Source organism: Narcine bancroftii, chromosome 1, assembly GCF_036971445.1.
Source record: "Narcine bancroftii isolate sNarBan1 chromosome 1, sNarBan1.hap1, whole genome shotgun sequence".
NCBI classification, from domain to species: Eukaryota; Metazoa; Chordata; class Chondrichthyes; order Torpediniformes; family Narcinidae; genus Narcine; species Narcine bancroftii.
In genome coordinates, this window is record NC_091469.1 from 373,276,286 (window position 1) to 373,302,801 (window position 26,516).

The window sequence follows — 26,516 nt, forward strand, 5'->3', positions numbered from 1 at the left end:
TCCAACATACTACATTGCAAAGTTCAGCTCCAACTCAATCTACAAATTCACTAATAACACCACCATGTTGGCAGAATAACTGGACATGAATGCAGGATGGAAAACGAATATCAGGTTGGATGGTGCCAGAACAATAACCTAGCTCTTAACATAATCAAGACCAAGGAGCTGATTGTCAATTTTAGAAAAGAAAGGCTGAGGCACCATGCCCCTGTTTGCATTGATGGGAAAGAGATGGAGAAAGTCAGAACCTTCAATTTCTTAGCCGTTCATATTCAGAAGGCCTTTGCTAACCAGGGTCTTCAGAATACTCTTTGTGTATTTCATTGTGCAGTGGCAGGATGGAGGAGCAGCGTGAAGAACACTAGTCCTCTTTGGAGAAAAGGAGGAGGAGGAGGATCAGAAGATAAAGATGATATATGCATAGGCAGATGTGCATGACCATGAAATTCAATAAGGCTCTACCAATGCTACCAGGTCGCAACCTCAACCACAAGGCATGTTTCTTTTCCCCCAAGTTCCATTAGTTCACTCTGCACCTCAAAGTCCAACAGAAAATATCCATGCAGTCAAACAAGATCTCTCTTACAGAGCCTGGTGTAGTCGCCATCAGCTCTGATCTTCACATTTATAATGAACATAGCAATTACCAACCAACAACCAAGACTGCAGGACCCAAGAGAAGTAGGAATAATTTTGGGATCATCAAGCTATAAGTTGTCTCCTGGGCTGCTCATGGATGTTCCATAGTACTTTCCAGAGAAGCCCTCATATTTCCTATCCACCTGTTGCCTGCTGCAGGAAATGGTGGAAGAAATAAAGAAGGAGAAAATGGAGGAGGAAGGCAAAAGCCATGTGTTATCAAGGAGTGCCTTATTGCTCTGAGGTTCAGTTGCAACACAACTCTCCAGGTGCAATCTGTGCTTGAATGTAGCAAGATTTGTGCTTCAAGTTCACAAGACCTTCTCAGTCAATGTCAATGCAAGTGTTTATTGACATATACATAAGTACAGACACCAAAATTCTTACTTTCTGCAGGCAAATAGCTATGTGAGATACACCAACTGCAATAGTAATATAAACACAATCTGCCAAGACAGAAAAAAAGATCATAAGTATCAAAGGAGAGATAAATAAATATTCACAGTTACAGGTAGTGCAAGAAAAAAAAAGTAGCCAGGCAAGCCTTTTGGTGGTCTGGAGAAGTTTTTGGTAAAAATAAAGAGAGTTACAGGCAGGTTCAAGAGCTGATACCTGTCAGATAAAAACTGCCTTGCACCTCGAAGTGCTGGACTTCAGACTTCTGTAACTTTTGCCTGAAGGTAACAGTGAGAAGAAATTGTGCCAGGCTGAAGGGGTCCATTATGATGTTGGCTGTGCTCTTGAGACAGCACCTGACATAGATATCTTCAGTCTATATCAGGTAAGTGCCCCTGATGGACTTGGCTAAGTTTGCCACTTTCTGCAGCCTTTGATATTCCTGGACCTTCAAGTTTCCAAAAAAGGCTGTGATATAACTAATCAGTGTACTAGTTATATCACAGTAAACTAGACAGTAAACTTGTAAAGGTTTGAGAGATCATTCAAGGACATGCCAAATCTCCTCAGAGAGTAGACAAGGGTTCACATTCCTTTCACATCAGCCTCAGAAAATGGGAGCAGAATCGTCCTGGTCTGTAGGGGCTCATAAGGGTGCATCATTGCTTCCCCTCTTGAAGCAAACAGAGAAAGCATTCAGGTTGTCCAGGAGAGATTGTTTCGCCTTCTAGAATGTGGTGACATGCAAGCCCTGAAAGAGCTGCCAAGCATCCATCTGGGAGTCCAGTTTAGTTCAGCTTATTTAGATTAAGAAGCTGAGTTCCCACTTATCAATTGACTAACTCTCACTTTGGCAATGATCATCTGCATCAAGTTGAAGTCTTATCACTTATCCTTGACATTTAGTCACATTTTTATTTTCCACTCTCCTAGAAACAACATCATGGGGGTGAAGGAAATACTTGTCTGCTATGAATGTTGCAGTGAGGAAATCAATTCTGATGCTCTCATATCTGTTCCATCACCTGTATGGTTCAAGATTATTACAAATGACAGAACTGAAGATGCATTGCCTTAGGTCTCATCCCAGAAATATTGAATATAAAAAATGGTCAAGTCAATGTAGGATTGGAAATGGGAATTAAAATTCCATACAACAAAGAACTTGGAGTGGGAACTGTGGACAGGGTACAAGTGCTCTGCAAGCTGGTCATCTAATCTGCTCTTGATCTTGCCAATGTAGAGAATGCAGCAGGCAGGAGTGGAGCAAGTGCACGTGAATCCTTGCCTCACGTGGAAGGGCTGTTTAGGTCTCTGTGTGGTGGCAAGAGAGGTGTAGGAACAGAGGAAGTGTTGCACTTGTGTTTAAAGGGAAAGTGCCAGGGGTCAGAGAGGGGTTGGTGAGGAAGGATGTGTGGACTATGCAGGTGCCTGGAACAGAAGGCCTCATCTTCAGATGTAGCAGAGATAGAGAACTGAAATATAAGAAACAGGAGCAGGAGTTGACTATCTGGCCCACAAAGCTGGTTTCACAATTCAATAAAACCATGGCTGATCTGGCCATGGACACAGCTCCACTTATCTGCCTTTCCCCCATAACCCTTAATTCCCCTATTAATCAAAAATATTATGTGTCAGCCACCTCTGCTTCATTGGACAGAGGATGGCAGATTCACTTCTCTTTGGGAGAAGTTGTTCCTTCACATCTCTGTCTTAAGTTTATTCCCTGAATCTTGAATCTATGTGCCCTCGTTCTACATTCAGCTACCAGTACTTCATGTTCTTCCCCCCTCTCTCTCCTTCCAATTCACTTTTGCTCATCCTATTATTATTCTCTTTCTCAACCACCACCCCTTCCCCCTCCCCATTTTTGTTCCTTCCTGCTCCTGGTTCCATTCACCTATTACCTATACATTTCAACCATCAGATCTCCTCCTCCATCATGTCCCATCCCTTTCATCTCTCACCATGTGAACCATTAACTTACCTTCCTTACTTACCAAATTCTAGCATTTTTAGTCTTTGTAGCCCTGCTTATCACCCTCCCCTCTCCCCACCTGGCTTCATCTGCCTTTGATTCTTTGTCTGCTACCACCTATCACTCACCTGCTTCTGTCTACCAACTCTGCTCCCCACCCTTCCCACTTTCCCATCTGCTCATCAATCTTCACCCCACTTATCACTTACCGGCCCCTGTCTCGCCCCTCACCTCTCTTCACATTGGCCAACTTCTTTCATTCTTCGTCCTGATGCCAGGTCTCAACCTAAAACTTTGACAATACCTTCTTCCCCTCAGAAGTGCCTCGCCCACCTGATTTTTCTGCCAGCTTATATTTTTAAATGGTCAAGGAGACACATATGAAGTCATATGGGAACATCTGCTTATGGCATGATTGTAGTGCAGGAAACACTGAGTTTCTCCAGCACTTTTGTGTTTTGGACGTGAGGAGTGTTTTCTTTATGCAGGACAGAATGAGGGGTTGGAGATTTAATTCTGTCATTAGAAATTATCTGGAGAAATAAGGCCAAAACATACAATTCTACCACAAAAACATCTGAGCAGATGGTTTATTATCCTTTTATTAATTTTAGAGCTATAATTTACACTAAGAGGCACACATCTGTTTTGTTCTCTTCCTGTCTGTAAAATAAAGGAGCTGAATAATGACATTTTGGCCTTTTCCTTCCAATGTGCCTCGTGAACAACTTCCAAACAAACTGGAGAATTTTATTTGAAGGCATGTGTGATATATATTGTCCCCAGTTCAAGTCAAGTCATGTTTATTTGTCCTTCATACTACAACGATTGCAATGTATAGTGAAAACGAGATAGAGTTTCTCCGGACCGTGGAATTGGTAATTTACATGGATAAATTATCTCAGAAACTTTTTATAAATAACATATCATAGATAACATATTACTCATTAAATATCATGTTGCGTATGCTCTTCCCGGACGGTACAAGGGAGAACAGATTGCGGAAAGGGTGTGTGGAGTCTTTCTCAATGTTTATGGATTTCTGCAAACAATGGCCATTATAAGTGTCTATCATGGCAGGGAGAGAGACCCCAATAATCCCCTCAGCAGTCTTTACTATCTACTGCAGGGACTTGCGTTCTGGGATGGTGCAGTTCCCGAACCAGGCAGTGATGCAGTTACATAGGATGCTCTCAATGCATCCCCTGTAAAATGTAGTGAGGGTGGAGGGTGGAAGCTGAACTTTCCTCTACCTCCACAGGAATTAAAGGTGTTGTTGGGCTTTCTTCACAATGGATCTGGTGTTGCTGGACCAGGACAGATCCTCCACCAGGTGCTCGCCAAGAAATTTGGTGCTCTTGACTACCTCGATAGTGGAGCCATCGATGGTCAGCGGAGAGTGGTTCCCCCAGGCTCCCCTGAAGTCAACCAGAATCACTTTTGTCTTGTTGATGTTCAGGTATAGGTTATTGTCTTTGCACCAGTCCATTAGATATTGCACCTCCTCTCTGTAAGCTGACTCATCGTTCTTGCTGATGAGCTCCACCATGATGTGATTACAACTGTGTCTCATAGTACAGTCGTCGGTCAGCAGAGTAGTTTCCTATACAGATTGACAGGCCTTCCAATCAGGAAGTTAACTATCCAGTTACAGAGAAAGGTGTTTAGCCCAATAGGTTCAACTTCCTAATCAGGTGTTGCAGTATGAAGAAAGCACGGTTATTCTATCACTTATATTTTGTATAATTAGATATCCTATTGGGGAATACATGAAGCACAAATATACTTGAATCAGTTACAACAGTGGCTACCTTTGTTGATATTGACTATGCCACAAATCTGCAGTTGGGAACATCCTATGGAACATGAGATATGTAAATTGTCACTGTAGAGAAATTGTAGCGAGATAGTGGGACCTTCTGTGCAAAATATCCCCAAGGACAATGGGAAAGCTAGCCAAAAACTGGCACACAATGCAGACTTTAGAAGTCTATGGATTCAACAGGAAGGATTGACAGGTAGCTGTTTTGAGTTAAGTAATTATTATTCAGTACAGAGGAGAGAGGAAGGAAGAGATTTTAGTTTAATTTCTATTGCTCCAGTCATTTTGGAGGCATTCTTCTTCTTCTGATTGCCTTCCTCTTGCTCCTCACATTCATAGAGTGGTCATGGAATAACAGCACCTACATAGAACCAATGTGCCCGAACTTGTAACTTCAGCATTTCTTTAGGTTTAAGAGTTGACCTGTTTAGGTTTCTGTACCTCCTGAAAAAATGCAATATATATTTTATGACTTACACATGTTTTTTTTAAATATTGTGTGTTCCTACCAGAAATGATGTTGCATTGAAATAGAATCAATTTTTGGTACAGCAACTCAGTAAATTGCTAAGACCAAATCAACAATTCAGTCTTACTATTTATTTGATCTGAATAGTAAATTTAAAAGGTGAGAGCTTTCGATAAGTCAGGATTCTCAGGGATGGTGCCCCAGCCCCATACCCCTCTGCCGACCGCCCCAGCCCCATACTACCCTGCCAGCTGCCCCAGTCCTGTACTCCCCTCCCCCCAGCCGGCCAGCCCTGTACTTTCCCACCGGGCACCCTAGCTCCATACTCCACCCCCCCACCGGCCTCCTCAGCCCCATACTCCCCCCCCCCCCGGCTACCCCAGCTCCATACTCCCCCGCCAGCCGCCACAGCCCCGTACTCCCCCACCAGCCACCCCAGCCCTGAAGTCCCGTGCTGGGGGCTGTCAGGCAGAGAGGAGGGGGCTGTCAGGCAGGGGGGAGGCAAGCTGTTAGACTGCTGTCCTGAGTAGCCGGCTTTCGCTGCTAGACAGCTAGCAGTCAGCTGGCATGTTTAGGTACCTGAAAGCCATCCATTCCGTGGCCACCTAAACGTGCCGGCTGAACTCGGCTAGTCGCGCCTGCAGGCGGGTAATCTTCATCGGAACACCTAAAAGTGGCTTTAGTGGTGATGAAAGATCATCAAAAAAAGATAAAAGAGCTTCTGTGCTGCCTGACCTTGTGCGATTTCCAGCATTTTCTGTTTTTATTTCAGATTTCCATCACCTATAGACCTTAATTTTTTTTTGTTTTTGGGTTGTAATTTACCTTTCAAAATAAATATATAAATACAATCAATAGATCTGCCGAATGTCACTCATACAGTTTATTCATGAAACATGTTGTCATTGGGCTTTGCTGTACTTTAGAGTTTCCTGAGTGATTGATCTGTGCAATAACCGTTTATTTGAGTTGCCTTTCTTTATAAAATTCATAACTTAATGATGCACCACATTTTATTTATTCTGATGAGAGAGGATTCAAAAAAAGTATGTCAATTTATAAAGAATATTTTTCATGTTTCTAACAGATACTTGTCCAGACAGAAAAGCACCGTAAGAATTTGCTACTCTCTGCTGCTAAGAATGTCCACAAATGGAATGTTAAAGTAAAGAAGATGAAGGCAATTTATTACACACTAAATCTCTGCAACATTGATATCACCCAGAAGTGTTTGATAGCTGAAATCTGGTGCCCTGCAACAGATCTTAAGAAAGTTCACTGCACATTAACAAAAGAAGCGGTAAATATCTCCGAAGTGTCAAACAAATAAGGAATTTAAATTTACATATGACATGAAAATTTTCAGTTGACCTACAAGCATTGTTGTAAAACCATCATTAATTTATATTTATGCTATCATTATACTCTTATGTGTTTTTATCCATGCGAACAATCACCTCTGAGTTTGCAGCATTTAAAGGTTGAGTTATTGGTTATTACCATTCTGAAACGCATGAGGATTGATAGCATAGCATATTGTCATTTTGTAGTTAATGAGGCTTAAAAAAGGAATTAGAACAATTCCTCATATTCAAACTATCTGAAGGTGCAGAGCAGAAAGTGAGTTGTGTTTCATGGGTGGAATGGAATGGAGCCAAAGAAATAATGTTGGAGAACAATCGTGGAAAAAAAAAATCCTGGAAGGAGTGCAGTGAATTGCAGAAAGAGTTTAGAAATGCAAATAACTGGTGCTTGAAAGAGTAGCAACAAGGATTGATGATGTAGGACCTGTATATAGATTTGGTTGAATTAGACTTTAGTGATAGCATGCTTTCAGGTGTGAAGTCTTTGAAGACAAAGGCATGGACTTTGACCTAAAGGGTTCAGGGACTTTAAGAAATGTACTGACTGAAGAAAATGTCACCTCTCTAAATGAAATGTGACAGAATTAACATGTTGAGAGAGATGCTTACGCTCCATGAGATCCTTTCGGCACTCAGCATTGGGTCTCTAAGTCCATGGTGGTCCTTGGAATGATGCACTTTGCCATCATGAGGGCAGACATTCCTCCCTTCATTCTGTTTAGGGAACATCTGTGGTGCAGGAGCAAGAGGAAAAACAGCTGCCCACCCCATTCCCTCCCCTCCCCTATAAGAGAGCTGCCCTCTTCCCTTATCACTTCTCAGATTTTTTGCTTCTATCCTCCCACTTGTATCCAATTTGTTTTTTGGCTCATAACTTGACAAAGGGCTCAAGCATTACCTGCTGAATTTCTCCAGCTCATTTGTGTATTGCACTCAACCTCAGCATCTGCAAACCTTCCTGCTTAACTCTTTATTTCCTTGTTCCTTGCGATGTCCATGAGAAATCAGTCTCCAATTCCCATTCACCATAGGTTCCACAACTCTCCCAGCCTTTGTCAATAGTAATCATGTGGATGGCTGGGGCACAATAGAACATAGAATATAATGGCATAGTACATAGGAACATAGGAATATAGGAAGTAGGAACAGGAGTAGGCCAAAAATGACCCATCGAGCCTGCTCCGCCATTCAATACGATCATAGCTGATCTAATTTATGACCTACCTCCACCTATCTGCCTTCTCCCCATGTCCCCTAATTCCTCTATCATGTAAAAATTTATCTAATCGAATTTTAAATATGTTTAATGAGGCAGCCTCAACCACTTCCCTGGTTAGAGAATTCCAAACATTCACTACTCTCTGGGAAAAACTATTTTTCCTCATCTCTGTCCTAAATCTACTCCCCCGAATCTTGAGACTGTGCCCTCTCGTTTTAGTTTCCCTGGCCAGCTCAAAAAACCTTCCTACATCAATCCTATCCATACCCTTCATAATCCTATATGTTTCTATAAGATCTCCTCTCATTCTTCTGAACTCGAGCGAATACAATCCTAGACGATTTAATCTTTCATCATAAGTCAACCCCTTCATTCCAGGGATCAACCTAGTAAACCTCCTCTGGACCGTCTCCAAAGCCAGTATATCCTTCCTCAAATATGGAGACCAGAACTGGACACAGTACTCCAGGTGCGGTCTCACCAGTACCTTATACAGTTGCAACATTACCTCCCTACTCCTGAATTCAATTCCACTAGCGATGAAGGCCAACATTCCATTTGCCTTCTTAATAACCTGCGGCACCTGCAACCTAACTTTTTGCGATTTATGCACAAGCCCTCCCAAGTCCCTCTGCACAACAGCATGCTGTAGTTTTTCACCCTTTAAATAATATTCAGCTCTTTTATTTTTCTTGCCAAAGTGGATAACCTCACACTTACTAACATTGTACTCCATCTGCCAGACCTTTGCCCACTCATCCAGCTTAACTATATCCCTCTGCAGACTCTCCGCATCCTCATTACAATTTGGTGTCATCCGCAAACTTGGCCACACCACATTTTGTCCCCTCCTCCAAGTCATCAATGTAAATGATGAACAGTTGTGGTACATACCCTACAGCCCATGATGTTGTGCTGACCAATGTAAACCTACTGCACAGCCATTTTATATTTCCCTACTCACACCCATAACTTATTTTTTCTTACAGCCCTGTGCCTATCTAAGAGCCTTTTGAATGTCCCTAATATACCAGTCTCCACTACCACCCCTGGCAATATAAGGTAAAAGCCACCACCAAATAAACTATTTGTAAATGAACGCATGCTCTCTCCCATTGCAAAATATAGCAGTCCCTTAAGAGTTTGATGCAATATTTTTGGAAGGCCATTGAGAAAGTCTTTGAGCAGCCCTTTTCTTTGATTGATCACCCCCCCCCCCCCCCCACCCCCACCCCCCACCACCCCACTCTTTTGTTTGGACATCTGCCAGCATTTTCTCATACCTTAATGAAGGACTCAAGCCCGAAACGTCGGCCATGTATCTTTGCCTTTGCTACATAAAGGACACTGGTTGACCTTCTGAGCTTCTCCAACATTTTGTGTTTTTACTTGGCCATACTATCTGGCTGATCAGGAAGAAAGGCAGGAGTGAACTCATTAAGAAAGACTAATTATGTCTTCTTGAGTGAGGGCAGGGACCACACTCTACAAAATAGAAAAAAAAACATGCTGAAAATACTCAGTAGCCCAGGCAACATCTGCACAGAGCAAGAAAAACAGAGTAAAAATTTGAGGTCATTGACTTCTCTTAAGTTTTTGATGTCAAGAACATATTAATTCAGTTGTGTAAGAGAGCTGATTAACACCCCATGATCACTTTATATAAAATGAAGTTTGAATTATTTTGTTCTGTAAAGCAATGCTCTGTAATCACCAACAACGCTATTCATTGCAGAGTGCATGAGGGCTGGAATGTTAATGTACAATACCTCTGACCTGTTTGAGACAAGGATAGTGATCAACCATTACTTTGCAGTGGCAATGCATAAAAGCTAGATAAATATTGATCTCTTCACTGTGGTTCAATAATGTCTGCATTATTGGTCACTCACATCTGAACCTACTAAGTGGAAGCTGAGTTCACCAGGAAAAAAAATATTAAAAAAATGAGTGTATGCACTTATATTCAAAGAATTGATGGTGCTAAATTTTATAAGGAACTGTCAGAAATGTTGTATGAAATACTCAACCTGACGTATAGATCTAATATTATTCAGTCACAATGTTTATTCCAGTCACATGTGTGAACAGCAGATCATGAAAAATGGATAGCCAATACATTTAAAAGGAAAAAAAGCAAATTTGGCCTTTTTACTTTGGAGTTATTGATATTTGACAGGACATGCTGGCAATGCTGTGTGTAAAAATAACATAATCAATGGGCCATTCCTATTGTCAATAGATTCTAGTATGGTCCTGGAGGACTGGAAAATCACAAGTGTCACTCCACTATTCAATAAAGAAGGCCGGCTGCAGAAAGGAAATTATAGACTGGTTCACCTGACATCAGTAGTTGGGAAGATATTGGAGTCAATGGTCAAGGATGAGGATATGGAGTATTTGAAGGCACATGACAAGATAGGTCAAAACCATCATGCTTGACAAACTTACTGAAATTCTTTGTGGAGGTGACAAGCAGTCTAGGTAAAGGGAAAGCAGTGGATGTTGTGTATTTGGATTTTCAAAAGGCTTTTGACAAGGAGCCACACTTGAGTCTACTTAACAAGATTAACAGAAATGGTATAACAGAAAACAATACGAGTGTGGGTAGAGCATTGGCTGATTGGCAGGAAACAGAGAGTCATAATCATGTTCTGGTTGGTTGTTGATTGCTGGTGGTGTTCCACAGGAGTCAGTACTAGGGATTCTTCTTATGTGGTATATCAATGATTTAGATTATGGAATGAATGGCTCTGTGGCCAAGTTTGCAGATGATTAGAAGGCTGGAGGAGGAGCAGGTAGTGTTGAGGAAACAGAGAGGCTGCAGAAGGGCTTAGACTGTTTAGGAGAATAGGCAGAAAAGTAGCAAATAAAATGCAATTTGGAAAGTATATGGTCATGCACTTTGGTAGAAGAAATAAGCAGGCAGAATAATGTTCTAAATTGGCTGAAAATTGAAAATTTCCAGATGAAAAGGGACTTGTAAGTCTTCATGCAGGATATCCTGAAGGTAAACTTACAAGTTTAGTAGGTGAAGAAGAAAACATATGCAATGTTGGAATCCATCTCAAGAGGAGTAGAGTATAAGAGCGGGGATGTGATGTTGAGGCTCTATAAGGCATTGGTGAGACCTCACTTGGAGTATTGTGAACAATTTTGGGCTCCTCATTTAAGAAAGAATGTGCTGACGTTAGTCAGGGTTCAAAAAAAGGTTCACAAGGATATTCCAGGATAACGTTATCATATGAGGAAACTTTGATGGCCCTTGGTCAGAATGTGTTGGTATTTAGGAGAATGAGGGGAATCTCATTGAAATATTTCAAAAGTTGAAATGCATAAAGGTTGTTTCCCATGGTGAAGGGCATCCACTTAGAGCAGAGAAGCAGAGAAATTTCTTTAGTCAGAGGGTAGAGAATCTGTGGAATTTGTTGCCGCAACCAGTTGTGGAGGCAAAGTCATTAAATGTATTTAAGTCAGAGATTGATATTTTTTTGATTAATCAGGGCATTAAAGGATATGGGGAGAAGGCCTGAGAGTGGGACTGAGTGGAAGAATGGGTCAGCTCACAACTGAATGGCTGGCCAGTCTTCATGGACTGAATAGCTTATTTCTGCTTCTATGTCTCATGGTCTTATTGTTTAACATTTTCTTTCTGGGTGCTCTTTCATGGTCATTTTTCACTGTGTTGATTACTATGCCCCTGGTCTGATCAGTTAAACAACTCCTTAGTCAGGCTTTTATTTATTTCAAATTTTCCCTGATCGCTCCTCTTTTTTTCCTGCTCTACCATCATTAATTTATTTTTTAAAGCAAGGAGGATGGACAAACAATTCATTGACTGCAACATGGCCTTCCCTCTTACTCTGTTGCTCATGGCTCTATTGCAGTATTCCACCCTTTTGAGGAAGCCTTTTCATTCCTGCTAATGTAAGGTCTGGAATATTTAGTCAGTAAAAGTTTACATTGGATGACATTATTTCAAAAATTAAAATCTTGATTGGATAATAACCCTGTGGAACATCAATATATGTGTGATGAAGTCTCTTCCCCAGCAACATATTGCCAGGCAGTGTTGACAGACACAGAACAGGAGCTCTTTAAAAAGTATTATCAAAAAGGACCAAAAAAATCTGAATTGTTAATTACGATAGAGAACTCTATTCTATTTGCAAAGTAAACTTGAGACTTTGCTAAAAGTTATTGTTGATAACTATCATGCTTTCATTGACTTAGAGCCGGAATGGTTCCACTATGCCTCCTATATTGAACAGAATAGAGGCAAAGCAAACTCCTCCAACATATAACAAGACAAATACATTTACTGAAGGCTTTCAAAATATTGTTGATGCATACGGGGTTGGAAACTATCGAGAAGTAAATCCAGGTACTGAGCTTAATATTTTTGCTTCTATTCAGTTATTTGATCCCTTATTCAAATTCTTATTGTAAATAGCATTCTAGACAGAAACAGAAATATGTTTAAGACCAGTTGAACCCGCAGACCTTTACAATTTTACATTTTACTGTTTTGATTGTCAATTAGCTGTCCTACTTTTGTAAATCAACTACTGCACATGATATAAAGTTGTCACTTGCTACTTTATAAAAGAGCAAATTAATAACCTGCTCAACCTTTTGTAGAGCTCGTCGAAAGAATCAAAGACTGTTGATCCAAACCAAGGCTTTTATTAGCAAAAGACAGGAGCTCTTCACAGGTGGCCGACCAATCCGGAATGATCCGACCTGGCTAGGGACACAACCCTTTAAGGCCCAGGCAGTAGGCGTGGCTAAGCTCTCAGCCAATCGCTGTAAGCACAGTCTAGATACTGTAACTATATACACTATATACATTGGTGATAGATCTGTACTATCACACCTTTAGTCCTGCAAAAACCTTAATATATTTGGAAGATGATCTGATCTTCAATGATATTGATGCAAAGCTGTGGCCCTCATTTTCCTTTGGGTTTCAACATGATCACTTGTCATTTTTCAGCACAAAATGCATGTGATCTAATGTAATTATAATTGCAATAACATTATTATCTATGAAATAAAGTCCAGAGAATCAATGCATAGCTGTGTCCTAGTGCAAAGAAGATAGATTATTTTACATCTCAATTAACTTGTATTCCTATTGCCTAGAAAAGGCAAACAAAGCCCCTGGATTTCATTTCTGAAGTAATAGAAATAAAAAAGCAGAACACTTGCAATCAGTTATGCAACTAAGAAAGAGGATCCTCAGCCCACAACCATGCTGGCCAAATTGCCTCTAAGAGCCAGTCCCATATGATTGCGTTGTGTCCATATCCCTCCAATCCTTCCTGACCGTCTACTTGTCGAAATATCTTTTATTTGTACCTCTCTATACATCTTCCTCTAGCAGTTTGTTCCATAGAAACTCTACCCCCGTGTGAAAAAATCCCCATCAGTTCTATTTTAAATGATTTACTCTCACATCTTAAACCTACACTCTTTAGTGTTAGACTCCTCTAATGTGGAGAAAGACAGTGATCATTCACCCGATCAGTGCCCCCCCTCCATGATTTTGTATACCCCTATAAGGTCACCCCTCAGCTGCCTGCACTCTAGGGAAAATACACCAGCCTATCCAGTCTCTCCTTATAAATCAAGCCCTTCAGTATTAGTAGTCTCCTCGTGAATCATTTTTGCATGCTTTCCAGTTCAAGGACATCCTTCCTATTGCAGAGGTGATTCATCACCTGACAGTCAAAAATCTTTCCACCAACTCCATGGAATAAATAAGGAGTGCAATGGGATAATCTCCACTTGTCTGGACTATCAATAACAAAGCAGACCTTTTCAAGTTCAAGTTTATTATCATCTGATTGAATAAGTACAGTTCAACGAAACAGCATTCCCCAGTCCTCGGCGGAAAAAGATGCAAACACACAAATAGAGATGACACATAATGATAGACATGAAGTGCATATTTGCAAATAAAATATAAATAAATATTGTTTAATAAATAGCAGACGCAGAGGGTTACTGTGAGTAGTTCATTCAGTCATTCAGCAGTTTCACTGCCCACAGGAAGAAGCTGTTTCTCAGCCTGGAGGTTGTGCAGGTTAATAATTTTGTGATTGACGGGATGAAAGGAGTATCAGGGCAAGAAAAACAGAGTTTCTGTATGATATAAGCAGTAACATCCCAACTTATTTCAGCATCCACCACTGAGACCAGTGACCCAGAGGAAAAGAGCAGGGGTGCAGCGCTAATTTTTTGGGCACCGGAGCTCACCAAAAACAGCAACAAGGAGGTGCCCGAGCTGCCCTATGAGGTGCCAGAGCGGCACTCCGGCAGCACTGCACCCCTGGAAAAGGGTAGCATGTGCGTAGAACAAAATGGTTCTTCTCCATGTCACACATTTGGAAGCATGTTACAATTTTTTAATCACCTATGAGTCCAGATCCTGAAACACTGTATCCACTTGTTTTCCCCATATTATAACATGCAAATAATAAAATAATGTGGTCCAATGCATTCAGAAGCAAAGAAACTAATAGTGTAACAATAATTTCCAGATAACAGATTATTGTAGCAGAAACCTTATGCAAATATGTAACTCATTTTTCTCTTTTTTTGGTGATATGAGCCAATCCCTAACTACTCTTGAGAAGGGGATGATGGTCCACCTATTAAACTGCTGCATTTCTTCTAGTGAACATACTTCCACAATTCTGTGGGGTAATCCAATGCAAAATTTATACCTAGTATTGATTTTAAAAAATTGTTGTCTATTTCTGGGTGTGTGATGTGGAAAGTAAACTGGTATTCTGATGAAAAACACAAAGTGCTAGAGGAACTCAACGAGTCAGACGGCATCCATGGAGAGCAAAAGGTATTCAACGTTTCATGGCAAAACGCTTAATATAGAATAGCAAGAAACATCAGATGCCCAAATAAGAGCGGGAGGAAGGATGAGGAGCAGAGGCTGGCAAGTGAGAGGGAATAAAGGTGGGAGGGAGAAGAAATGGGGAACAAAACGTTAGGAGGTGTTTGAAGTTTGCCTCCTAGCTTACTTTTTTTCCCCATCTTTTCCCCCTCCTCTCAGTATTCACCTATCACCTGCCGGTCTGTGCTCCTCCCTCTCCCCCTTCCCTTCTTCCCATTTCTTGCTATTCCTGGTGAAAGGTTTTGGCCTGAAACATTGAATGTTGTTGCCTTCCATGGATGTTGCTCCAAGGATGTTCCTCTCGTACATTTTGTATTGGTCTAGTTTTCCTTTTAACCATATAAATAACTACATAACAATTATAGCACTGAAAGAGGCCAGTTCTGCCCTACTAGTCCATGCCAAATATCTTCTCCCACCTAGTCCCATTGACCTGTACCCAGCCCATAACTTTCCATACCTCTCTCATCTATATACCTATCCAACTTTTCCTTAAATGTTAAAATCGAGCTCGAATCTTCCACTTTGGCCAGACGCTCATTCCACACACCCAGTGAGTGAAGAAATTCCCCCTCATGTTTCCCCTAAACTTTTCCCTCTTTAATCTCAATCCATGTCCTCTTGCTTGAATCTCTCCCTCCCCCTCCCCACCATCCCTTTGTTCTACTGTACTCCTCAATTGTGTACCATTTAACATGTATGGCCTTTACTGATTATTCCTATCAAAATGTAGCACCTCACACTTATCAGTATTAAACATCATCTGCAATCTTTGAAAACCTTCCTCACTGTCCACAACCCCACAACATCGGCATAGTTATTAATCCAATTTACCACTGTATTATCCTGATCATTAATATATATGACAAACAACATGGACCCAGTAACAATCCATGAGGCACTCCACTATTCTCCAATTTGACAAACAATTCCCACCACTATTCTCTGGCATCTCCAATCCATCCATTGCTGAATCAATTTCACTACTTCAACATTAAAACCTAATGTTTGAACCTTCCTAACTATATTATTACGTGGAAGGCCTTACTAAAGTCCATATAGACAACATTCACAGCCTTCCCTTCATCAACTTTCTTAGTAAACTCCTCGTAAAATTCTATAAGATTTGTTAAAAATGATCTACAACATCACAAAACCATGTTGACTACTCCTAATCAATATCTGTCTATCCAAATAATTGTATATTCCATCTCTAAGAACTCTCTCCATTAATTTACCTACTGCCAAAATCAGACTCATAGGCCTATAATTACCCAGTTTACTTTTAGAGCCTTTTTTAAACAGTAGAACAACATGAGCTACCCTCCAATCTTCCGGCACCTTCTCCATGGCTAATGATATTTTAAATATTTCTGTCAGAGCCCCTATATTTTTCTACACTAACCTCCCTCAAGGACCTAGGGAATATCTTGTCAGGACCCAGAGATTTATCCACCTTTATTCTTTTTAAAATAGCCAGAACTACCACCTCATTAATCTGTATATTTTCCATGGTCGCACTTCTAGTATTCCTTACTTCACGTGACTCAATGTCCCCTTCCTTAATGAATACTGAAGAAAAAAAAAGTTCCCCCATCTCTTCTGATTCCTCACATAGCCTACCTCTAATCCTCAAGGGGCCCAATTTTATCCCTTACTATTCCTTTACTTTTAATGTACTTGTAGAAACCCTTTGGGTTTAATTTTTACCTTTCCTGCCAAAGCAGCCTTATATCTCCTCTTAGCCTTTTTAATTTATTTCTTAAGATTTGTTTGCACTCTTTATATTCCTTAAGCACCTCATTTATTCCCTGCTGTCTATACCTATTGTACATGTCTCTCTTCCTTTGAAGAAAATTCCCAATATCCCTTGTAAACCAAGGCTCTCTATACTTTTTAACCTTCCTTTAATCCTCACAGGGACATACCAGCTCTGTACACTCAAACTTTTCCCTTTGGATATCCTCCATTTATCTGTTGCATCCTTCCCAGAAAATAACTTATCCAAATCCACATCTTCTAAATCCTTTTGCCTTGTCCAATCAAAAATCTCAAACTTAGGCCCAGCTCTAGCCTTCTCCATAGTTAACGTGAAACTAATAGTATTATGATCACTAGATCCAAAGTGTTCTCCAGCACAAATCTCTGTCATTTGACCCATCTCGTTCCCTAATAGAAGATCCAATACTGCCCCCTCTCTAGTTGGTTCTTCTATGTATTGATTTAGAAAACTTTCCTGAACACATTTAACAAACTCCAACCTATTCAACCCTTTTACAGTATGGGCATCCCAGTCAATGTGTGGAAAGTTAAAATCTCCTATAATCACCACCTTATGTTTCTTGCACATATATGCTATCTCCTTACAAATTTTCTCCTCTAATTCCCTCTGTCTATTAGGGGGTCTATAATACACCCCCATTAGTGTTTTCATGCCTTTCCCATTCCTCACCCACCCAAATAGCCTCACTGGACAAGCCGTCCAATCTATCCTGCCACAGATGTAATGTTTTCTCTAACAAGCAATGCAACACCTTCACCTTTTATTTTGTGCCCCCTTCCCCATCTCCTCTATTCTATCACACCTTAAGCAACGGAATCCTGGAATTAGCTACCAATCTTGCCCCTCCTGCAACCAAGTTTCAATGATGGCTACAATATCATATTTCATGCGTCAATCCATGCTCTAAGCTCATCTACTTTACTTACCATGCTCCTTGATTGAAATATATACACTTGAGAGAATGTCTGCCACATTCACTCCTTTGATTACCATCTTCTTTTACTACCCTTTCTCCTTCATTAATTTTAACATTCTGGTTCCCCTCTCCCTTCACAGAGTGGCTGGTGGAGCTGTCAGGCTGTGCTCAATCATTCTGCACCACTCCCTCACGCTACCCTGGTCCCTCACGCTGCCCTGCTCATAATGGGGCTGTCAGGCAGTGGGGTGGTGGGGCTGTCAGGCAACGGGGCGAGGGGCGGGGACTGTCAGGCAGCAGCATGGTGGGGGGCTGTCACAGGGTGGCCGCTGCTGTGCTACACACCCCACTCCCTTTTGCTCTGACAAGCCAGCACACTGCTCTGTGCTACATAAAAGGACTCTGCTTTATGCTTTTTCCATCCTCTGCTTAAAAGGTAAATTTGCCTTTTTTTTTAAAAATGAGCAGGTGATAATGCAGCTTTTGTGCATAAAACCCCCTATATGTCAAGTGTTTCTGAACTTCTGTTGATGCTTCCCATTCACTGCACCCACAATGTATGTCCCGGTGGAACTGAATTCATGAACAACCATCCTCAGTTAGAGCACATCTTTTATTAGGGCCAGGTCAAGCTCTGATGAAAGCACCAATCCCAGGGGCAACCACTGACCATCTGCCACTCAAAGTTCAAGGGACTTCAATTTCCACATCTGCGCATTGTAACACAGGAGTTGAATGAGTGATATATGACTGGGGCCAGCACACTTCAGACTCAGCCATCATATTCAATACTGAGTTGAGCAGCAGCTTCTGAACAATACTGAACTAAAGCAGAGGAGGCTCTTTGCACTCATCCCTTTAGCATCCCACCTGCCACAGCTGGTAATACAAGCATTGATTCGCTTCATACTGGCCTTTATTAGAAAGATCAGTTTAAGTAATTTATTTTATTTTACTTTACATTTATGTTATAATTAATCCCCATGAATGTAATTCATTTTAAAACATTTACTGTCTTATTTTAATTGTAATTTTAATAACATTTGAACAGCTTTTAACTGGAGAGTTTTTTTTAATAAAATAGAGCTTTCGAGACCATTTGCTATTTGTATTGTAAGTCAACCAGTGAGTGATAGAGGTCAGCAGTTCATACTCTAGTTCATCTTCATCTTGACTTGCAGCTGAGCTGCTTATTAATTAATGGTAATGTGTTTCAAGAACTTGCCACTTTATTTTCAGGAAGATGGGCTTATTTCTGCCATACAAATCCATTATTTGAAACTAACTGTCCTGGGTTATTGCATCCAACAGACTGCTGTTGTGTTACAATGTTGTACATGCATTTAAAGTCTCGTGTCAGTTATTGTACTAAGCTCAAAAAAATTTGAAGTCCAGTGATTAAATATTGATTCGGTTTAAGTTCACTTGGATTAGTTCCAGCTTTAAACCAGAATCCACTAGAACACACATGTCAAACTCTGGCCCACGGGCCAAATTTGGCCCACGATATAATTATATTTGGCCTGCAAGATCATTTCAAAAATGTATTAGAGGTGGCCCGCCCTGCAGCGAGAGCCGATGCTGTTTTTTGGTAATGTCACCCCCACCATCCTCCCCCTTCATTGCATATCCGTCCCCATTGTAACACGAGAAATTGTAACACGAGAAGTCTGTCGATGTCATCAGCTGGCAAGCCGGTTGGAAGGCTCCCCGCACAACCAGTCACTTCTCCCACCTGTCGAGCGGTGCGGCGGATGGGCGAGCGCCTGTGATTTCCTGTCGGCGCGACGGGCATGGCAGGCTGCGCACGGCCCCCAGGCAGGGCGATCCCCGCGCGACTGGCACCGGACGGCCATTCCACAGCGCGAGCGCACTTCTCCCGGTCGCCACGGTCTTCAGCGCTTGCACCCGCGCGGACCCCAGGGATGGCTGGTTCGGCCCTGCACGTGAAGAGAGAGACGGTGGCTGTCCGCAAAGGCTGATCGGCAGCGCGTTGGGCCTGAGTGGGTGGGTAAGCAGGGGTGGGCAGAGGGTGTAGGTGAGGAGTAATGGGCAGGGGAAGTTATGGTGGTGCGAGGGGCAGTTAGAGGGAGGGATGGGTAGAAGGAGGGGTGGATAGGAAAGAGGTAAAAGGGGAGGGGCAGGGCGAGTAGGGGAGGGGTGATTAGAGGGTGAGAGATGGGTAGAGGGAGGAACAGGTTGAGGGTAGAGGCAGTAGAGGGGCATGTATAGGATGGGGTGGGTAGAGGCATAGCGAGTGGAGTGAGGGGTGAGTAGAGGTTGGGTAAAGGACTGGTCAGGTAGAGGGATGGTGGGTCGAGGGTGAATAGAGGCATAGAGCCTGAGGAGTGAGCAGGAAATGCTGAGTCCTGATGCAGGCCAAAATGGATACAGCCTGTGAATGCTGACTACATCTCCACAGGGACCAAATATGTTTTCCTCAGGTCAAGCAAAGGGTGAACTTGAGCTACCTACTCCTGACCTGTAACATTATCCTCCTAAAGTTATATCCTAAAGTTTAACATTACATATGTTGAAAGAAGAGAAAACATGCAGATGTTGTTGAAAATTTTCAATAAGTATTTAGTTCGGCCCTCGACTTAGTCCAAGTTTTTAATTTTGACCCTCCGTGAATTTGAGTTTGACACCCCTGCACTAGAATGTCCCTTGCTATCATTAGCTCTTTGATGCTTCATTTCTCTTTGTATTGTTTATCAGTTTTCTGTTAAACAGAAATACCATAAGTGCCAACAAATTAAACTCATAATGCTGGAAACTTTAGCAGGTAGTACAAGTATTTGATGGAAGCTGCTTGGGTGAATGATAGCTTGTCCAGTGACAGAGTGCTTGGTTTTTGCACACACACACACACACACACACACACACACACACACACACACACACACACACACACACACACACACACACACACACACACACACACACACACACACACACACACACACACACACACACACATCAGTGTAAGGATTCGTACAATTTGGAAATGTCAAACATAATCTACTTTGAAAATGTGAAATAATGAATGCATAAGGGAGAAAACCATTATGAGAGGAGGGGTAGGAGAGAGGGACATTTTCAAGTGAGCATGTTGTATGGCAGAAGAAGTTGTCAGTTAAGGAGGAGGTGGGATATAAAAAGATTAATTAGATATGATCATACCATAATCCTCAGACATCCCTGATCCATAAAGGATTCCAATATGAAATGTCGACAATTCCTTTCTCATGCTGTTGCTGAGTTCCTCCAGATGATCGATTTTTTTGCTCCAGATCCACCCCTACCACTGGCCACCCACTCAGATGACTCCGTATCCTTCTCTGGCAACTATTTCCGCCATATAGCATGCATATGATTCAAACCCAAGGGTGAGGCGAGGAATCAGGACCATCTCAACATAGTTCAAGCTCACTCCCATGGCCTCACATCTCACAGTCTGCCATTGTTAAGAGCTGGGGTGGGCATGGGGTGAGCAACTACTGAGGGTAGTGCCAGATAAGGCTGGCTCTAATTATTTCCCAGAGGACAAGGTCATACACCAGTTCACCATCACCTTGAGATCTATGGTGGAGCAACTTATGGAGAAAGACTAAAGGTGTGGTGATCGTCACAAGGATGTGTTCACGACAATAATCACCTTCAATTCTATATTTTGGGCAATCCTATCACAGACAGGTGTGTTGATCTCCTCCTGTAGAAGCTAATAGATCCATAGCTTTTCTGACTGAAAATCTTGGCTTACAGATGCATTGCTCATCATATAACTAATATTTGTTTCCTGGAAGAGATTTGGGCACTTGGAAGAGTCTTGAGGCACACTCCCACTTTCATTTCTCCCACTTCCCCAGCAAACCTGCCTTTGCCCCATACTCTTCTTCATGCTGGAGGCTCAGGAGGCCAACACTAACTTTTACATCTATGCAATGATTGTAACTTCCAGTTCATTTTCGGGTACTTTAAATTCAATCTCTTCTCCAAATTAGCTTAAGTCCAACATTTGTTCCTGTTATCCTCTGAATGTTAATTAAATCTATCATCTATATCTAGATGGTACCCGTGACTTAATCACAATTGACCATTGGTTAATGAGAGGGGCCACCTGAGCTTCACAATATGCACTTTTCCTCGATCACATTTTGCAATTAATTTACACTGCTATTTAAATATACACTTCAAACTATTAATCCAATATCTTATTTCCATTATTTATATTGTTAGTTTCATGACTCTTCGATTAATAAAAACCAACTGGTCTATAGATCTGCACTGTACATTGTACCTTGACAGTGGTGTAAAAGATAGGATAGTTCGAAAAGATTTTAGCATGTGGACCTTCATCACTATTGAATGTAGAGGTTGGTAATGCCCCAATTGGAGTATTGTGTTCAGTTTTGGTCACCATGCTGCTAGAAAGATGTCAAATTGGAGAGGGTGCAGAGATGATTTACGAAGATGTTGCCAGGACTCAGGTGCCTGAGCTATAGGGAGAGGTAAAGCAAATTAGGGCTTTATTTTTTAGAGCAGAGCAGGATAGGGGTGATCTCATAGAGGTATATAAAATTATGAGAGGAATATATCAGGTGAAAACATAGTCTTCTTCCAAAGTAGGGGAATTGGTAATCACAGGATGTGGATTTAAGGTGGGGGTGGGGGAGGGGGAAGATTTAACAGGAACCTGAGGATAACATTTTTTTTACATAGAAGGCGGTGAGTGTATGGAATGGGCTGTGGGGGGGGGGTGAGGAGGAGGTTGGGGCAGGTACAAATGCAACATTTAAGACAAAATATTGGATGGATACATGGAAAAATTAGATTTAAAGGGATAGGGATCAAACAAGTAGGTGGGACTAGTGTGGGAGGGACATCTTGGTTGGCATGGCAAGTTGGGCCTAAGGACCTGTTTCCATGCAGTTCATCTCTTTCAATTTGCCCATCTTGGTTCATCTGTTCAAAAGGTCCATAATGGCTCCCATGTCAGTGCCATTTTCCCCACACGTCTGCAGTAGTCCTTTCCAGTTTGAAATGATCTAAACAATATAGTTTACTCTTCTGTTCCATTTCAGACATCACACAATGCTTTGTGAACCACTTCAATACATTCAAAGAATTATGTCTAGCATGTTTGAAGTGTCATTGCAAACTGTCATTTTAAGTCTCAGTCCAGCTAGTCATCAATATGATTTCTACCACACTTCCAGACACCACATGGTAACAGAGCAGCAGCTACTGTGAGGAAGTCCCATCCATGGCAATACTATGATGAATCACATAATCAAATGCAGTTCCTCATTCAGTGACGTCGTTGATCACCTGCTTTTGGACATCAGTTCCACTTAGTCTTTCCAATAACTGGTTTCGCTCACATGTTCAGTAAAGTAGTCCCAATTCCCCTGCAAATCAGCCCAAATATACAACCAGTGTTTGGATTTGAACCAATGCACAAAAATTATGATGAATATAAATAGAAAAAGCATTAATATTTGAATTCAAATATACAGCAATGTAAATGCATTTTATATCTGATAGTTTAAAGATACACATTGAAATCTTTCAATCTAATAGGTACATTGTCAGCCAGCATATTAAGCAGACTTTTTTCAGCTGATTTGTTGCTTATTGGAGGTATTCACCATGATGATTACAAAATCATGATGTGTATAGATAGGTTTATTCGCACTAAGGTTAGGTGAAATAAAAACTAGAGGACTGAGTTAAGGCTGAAAAGCAACATTTGGGGGAACTTCTTCACACAAAGAGTGGAGAGAGTGTGGATCAAGCTGCCAGCTGAATTGGTGAATGCAGACTCAATTTTGACATTGAAGTCTGGACAGATACATGAATGGGATGGGTATGGAGAGATATACTTTGGGTGAAGGTCAGCGAGACTTAGCAGAATAATAATTCGGCACAGACTGGAAAGTCTGTGGCTCTTTGAATGAGAGGTTATTGTCATATTAAACATTCAAAATTCCTTTAGTGTACAGAATTCTTTGGCTTGGGTTTGCAGAACGAAGATTTATGGAGGGGTAATGTCCACGTCAGCTGCAGGCTCGTTTGTGGCTGACAAGTCCGATGCGGGACAGGCAGACACAGTTGCAGCAGTTGCAAGAGAAAATTGGTTGGTTGGGGTTGGATGTTGGGTTTTTCCTCCTTTGTCTTTTGTCAGTGAGGTGGGCTCTGCGGTCTTCTTCAAAGGAGGTTGCTGCCCGCCGAACTGTGAGGCACCAAGATGCACGGTTTGAGGCGATATCAGCCCACTGGCGGTGGTCAATGTGGCAGGCACCAAGAGATTTCTTTAGGCAGTCCTATACCTCTTCTTTGGTGCACCTCTGTCTCAGTGGCCAGTGGAGAGCTCGCCATATAACACGATCTTGGGAAGGCGATAGTCCTCCATTCTGGAGTCATGACCTACCCAGCGCAGTTTGATCTTCAGCAGCGTGGATTTGATGCTGTCGGCCTCTGCCATCTCGAGTACTTCGATGTTGGAGATGAAGTCGCTCCAATGGATGTTGAGGATGGAGTGGAGACAACGCTGGTGGAAGCGTTCTAGGAGCCGTAGGTGATGCCAGTAGAGGACCATGATTCGGAGCCGAACAGGAGTGTGGGTATGACAACGGCTCTGTATACACTAATCTTTGTGAGGTTTTTCAGTTGGTTGTTTTTCCAGACTCTTTTGTGTAGTCTTCCAAAGGCGCTATTTCGCTATTTGCCTTGGCGAGTCTGTTGTCTATCTCGTTGTCGATCCTTGCATCCGATGAAATGGTGCAGCCGAGATAGGTAAACTGGTTGACCGTTTTGAGTTTTGTGTGCCCGATGGAGATGTGGGGGGGGGGGGTGCTGGTAGTCATGGTGGGGAGTTGGCTGATGGAGGACCTCAGTTTTCTTCAGGCTGACTTCCACAAAATTGCCTTATGCTTGCTGTAAAGCAGACAAAGAGTTCCCCTTCATGTCGCCTGGCACCACTTACAATAAGAGAGAATTGTAAGTATAATGTACAGATGTACCAAAATGATTACTTGCTACAGACAAATATTGTTAGATTTGCCTAATAACTGGTTACTGAAGTTTATTCTCCTGCATTCAACCTGCTGACTTATATTCCATGGACCACTCTTTGCCATTCCAATCTCCTCCTGGGAAATGCCACTACGAAAAGTAATTCCCTTTCCTCTCCAGAACAACTGGTCCACTTTTCAATCGCTCCAGCTCCTGGAAGAATTCACATCTAGATTTCTGCAAATGTTTCAGCAGAATCTTCAGTCATAACTACAGAATACCAGTGTAAATTTTAGCAAATACATACATGGACACAACTCGACCACAATGTCTTTAGGATGTTGTCGTCTCAGTCATACCATCAGCAAATAGATACATATCTGAAACATGCTTACCATCGTTATAGATGTGAGGACAGTGAGTGAGATATTCTTATGCATATACCCAAAAAGTATTTAACACCAGGATCCCGAAGGTGAAGTTGCAGCATGACCAATTGGTTTAAATTGATAGATTTTAAGAAGCAGCTTAAAGAGATACCGCTAGATCGAGAGCAAGAAAGTCCAGGGTAAGAATTCCACAACTGAGGGCTTGGCAGTCAATGGTGGAGTGATTAAGAGGTTGAACTGAAATGAGTGCAGAGATGTGGGAGGCTGTAGGGATGGAGCAAATTGCAAAGCCAGGAAATCATGAGGGCCGCAGAGGGATTTGATTACATTTTGAATAGACCTTGGGTTCTTAATTTCAAAGCGGTTATTCAGTGTTTTTGGATCTTCACACATTTCCAATGAAAATTGTCCAAAGAAGCTGTCAGTGGACAGCTTTGGCTACAAAGGTTGATATTGCTTCTTTAATTAACATAAATATTGCCATTAATGTAGATTACATTAATCTCAATGGAAAATATTGCTGCTGCTGTGTATAAAAATAGAAAATCATGGAAATATTCAACAGGTCCAGAAGGATCTCGTTTGTCACTTTCTCGCACCAGGATGTAGTCCAGGAGGTGCCAGTGTTTGGATCGGGGATGCATCCAGGTGGACTTAAGGCTGTCCCTCTGCTGAAAAAGGGTGTTTGTAATGACAAGCCGCTGTTCTGCGCAGAGCTCCAACAGGAGGCGCCCATTGTCGTTGCACTTGCCGACGCCATGCTTGCCCAGGATTCCTGGCCAGGTTACTGAGTCTTTGCCGACACGAGCGTTGAAGTCGCCCAGGATGACAACCTTGTCGGCTGTAGGGGTGCATTGGATGAGGTTGCGCAGGTCGGTGTAGAACTTGTCCTTTTCTGCTGGTTCCGCCTGGAGGGTTGGAGCATAGACACTGATGAGGGTGATGTGACGCTTGTTTTGAAGGGGGAGTCACATGGACATGATTCGGTCCGAGAGGCCTGTCGGAAGGTTTTCGAGTTTGGAGGCAATGAAGCTCTTGACCATGAAGCCTACACCAGATAGGCGACGTTCATCCGAAGGCTTGCCAGACCAGTAGAGTGTGTAGCCCGCGCCGCGTTCTTGGAGGCTGCCTACATCTGCCAGGCGGACTTCACTGAGAGCGGCTATGTCGATGTCAAGTCTGAGGAGTTCATGTGCAATGAGGGCAGACCGACGTTCAGGTCGGTGGCTGTCAGCCTTGTCTAGCATGGTTCTGATGTTCCAGCATGCTAGCTTGAGTTTGTGAGCATCTTTTGAGGGGGAGGACGTGGAGGGGGAGGACGTGGAGGGGGAGGACGTGGAGGGGGAGGACGTGGAGGGGGAGGACGTGGACCTGTCCTCGGGCCTGCGCAAAGGAGCTTTTAGGTGGAGTGCAGTGCGCGCAGTACTGGCCCCACCCTTTACACCCATGGTTCGTGTGCCATGGCCAAGCAAGCTGGGACATGGCAGCGAGGTCCTTGGATCGTAGGTTTTATATCGGAGTGGCCTTCTCCTATGCAGGTTTCTTACCCGGGCTGGAGGGGCCTGCCTCCCCTCCTAGGTCGGTCCATACTGCCCGGACCGGGGC

The 26,516-nt window shown here is 42.3% G+C and overlaps 1 protein-coding gene across 1 annotated transcript in view; it reads left to right on the forward strand.

Moving 5' to 3' along the window:
* Positions 1-26,516, forward strand: part of LOC138758627 (V-type proton ATPase 116 kDa subunit a 1-like) — a 135,045-nt gene that overhangs the window by 41,753 nt on the left and 66,776 nt on the right. The window contains exons 9-10 of the mRNA XM_069927904.1: positions 6,395-6,607; positions 12,124-12,274. Coding sequence (XP_069784005.1) covers positions 6,395-6,607; positions 12,124-12,274 — 364 coding nt within the window. The remainder of the gene's footprint in view (positions 1-6,394; positions 6,608-12,123; positions 12,275-26,516) is intronic.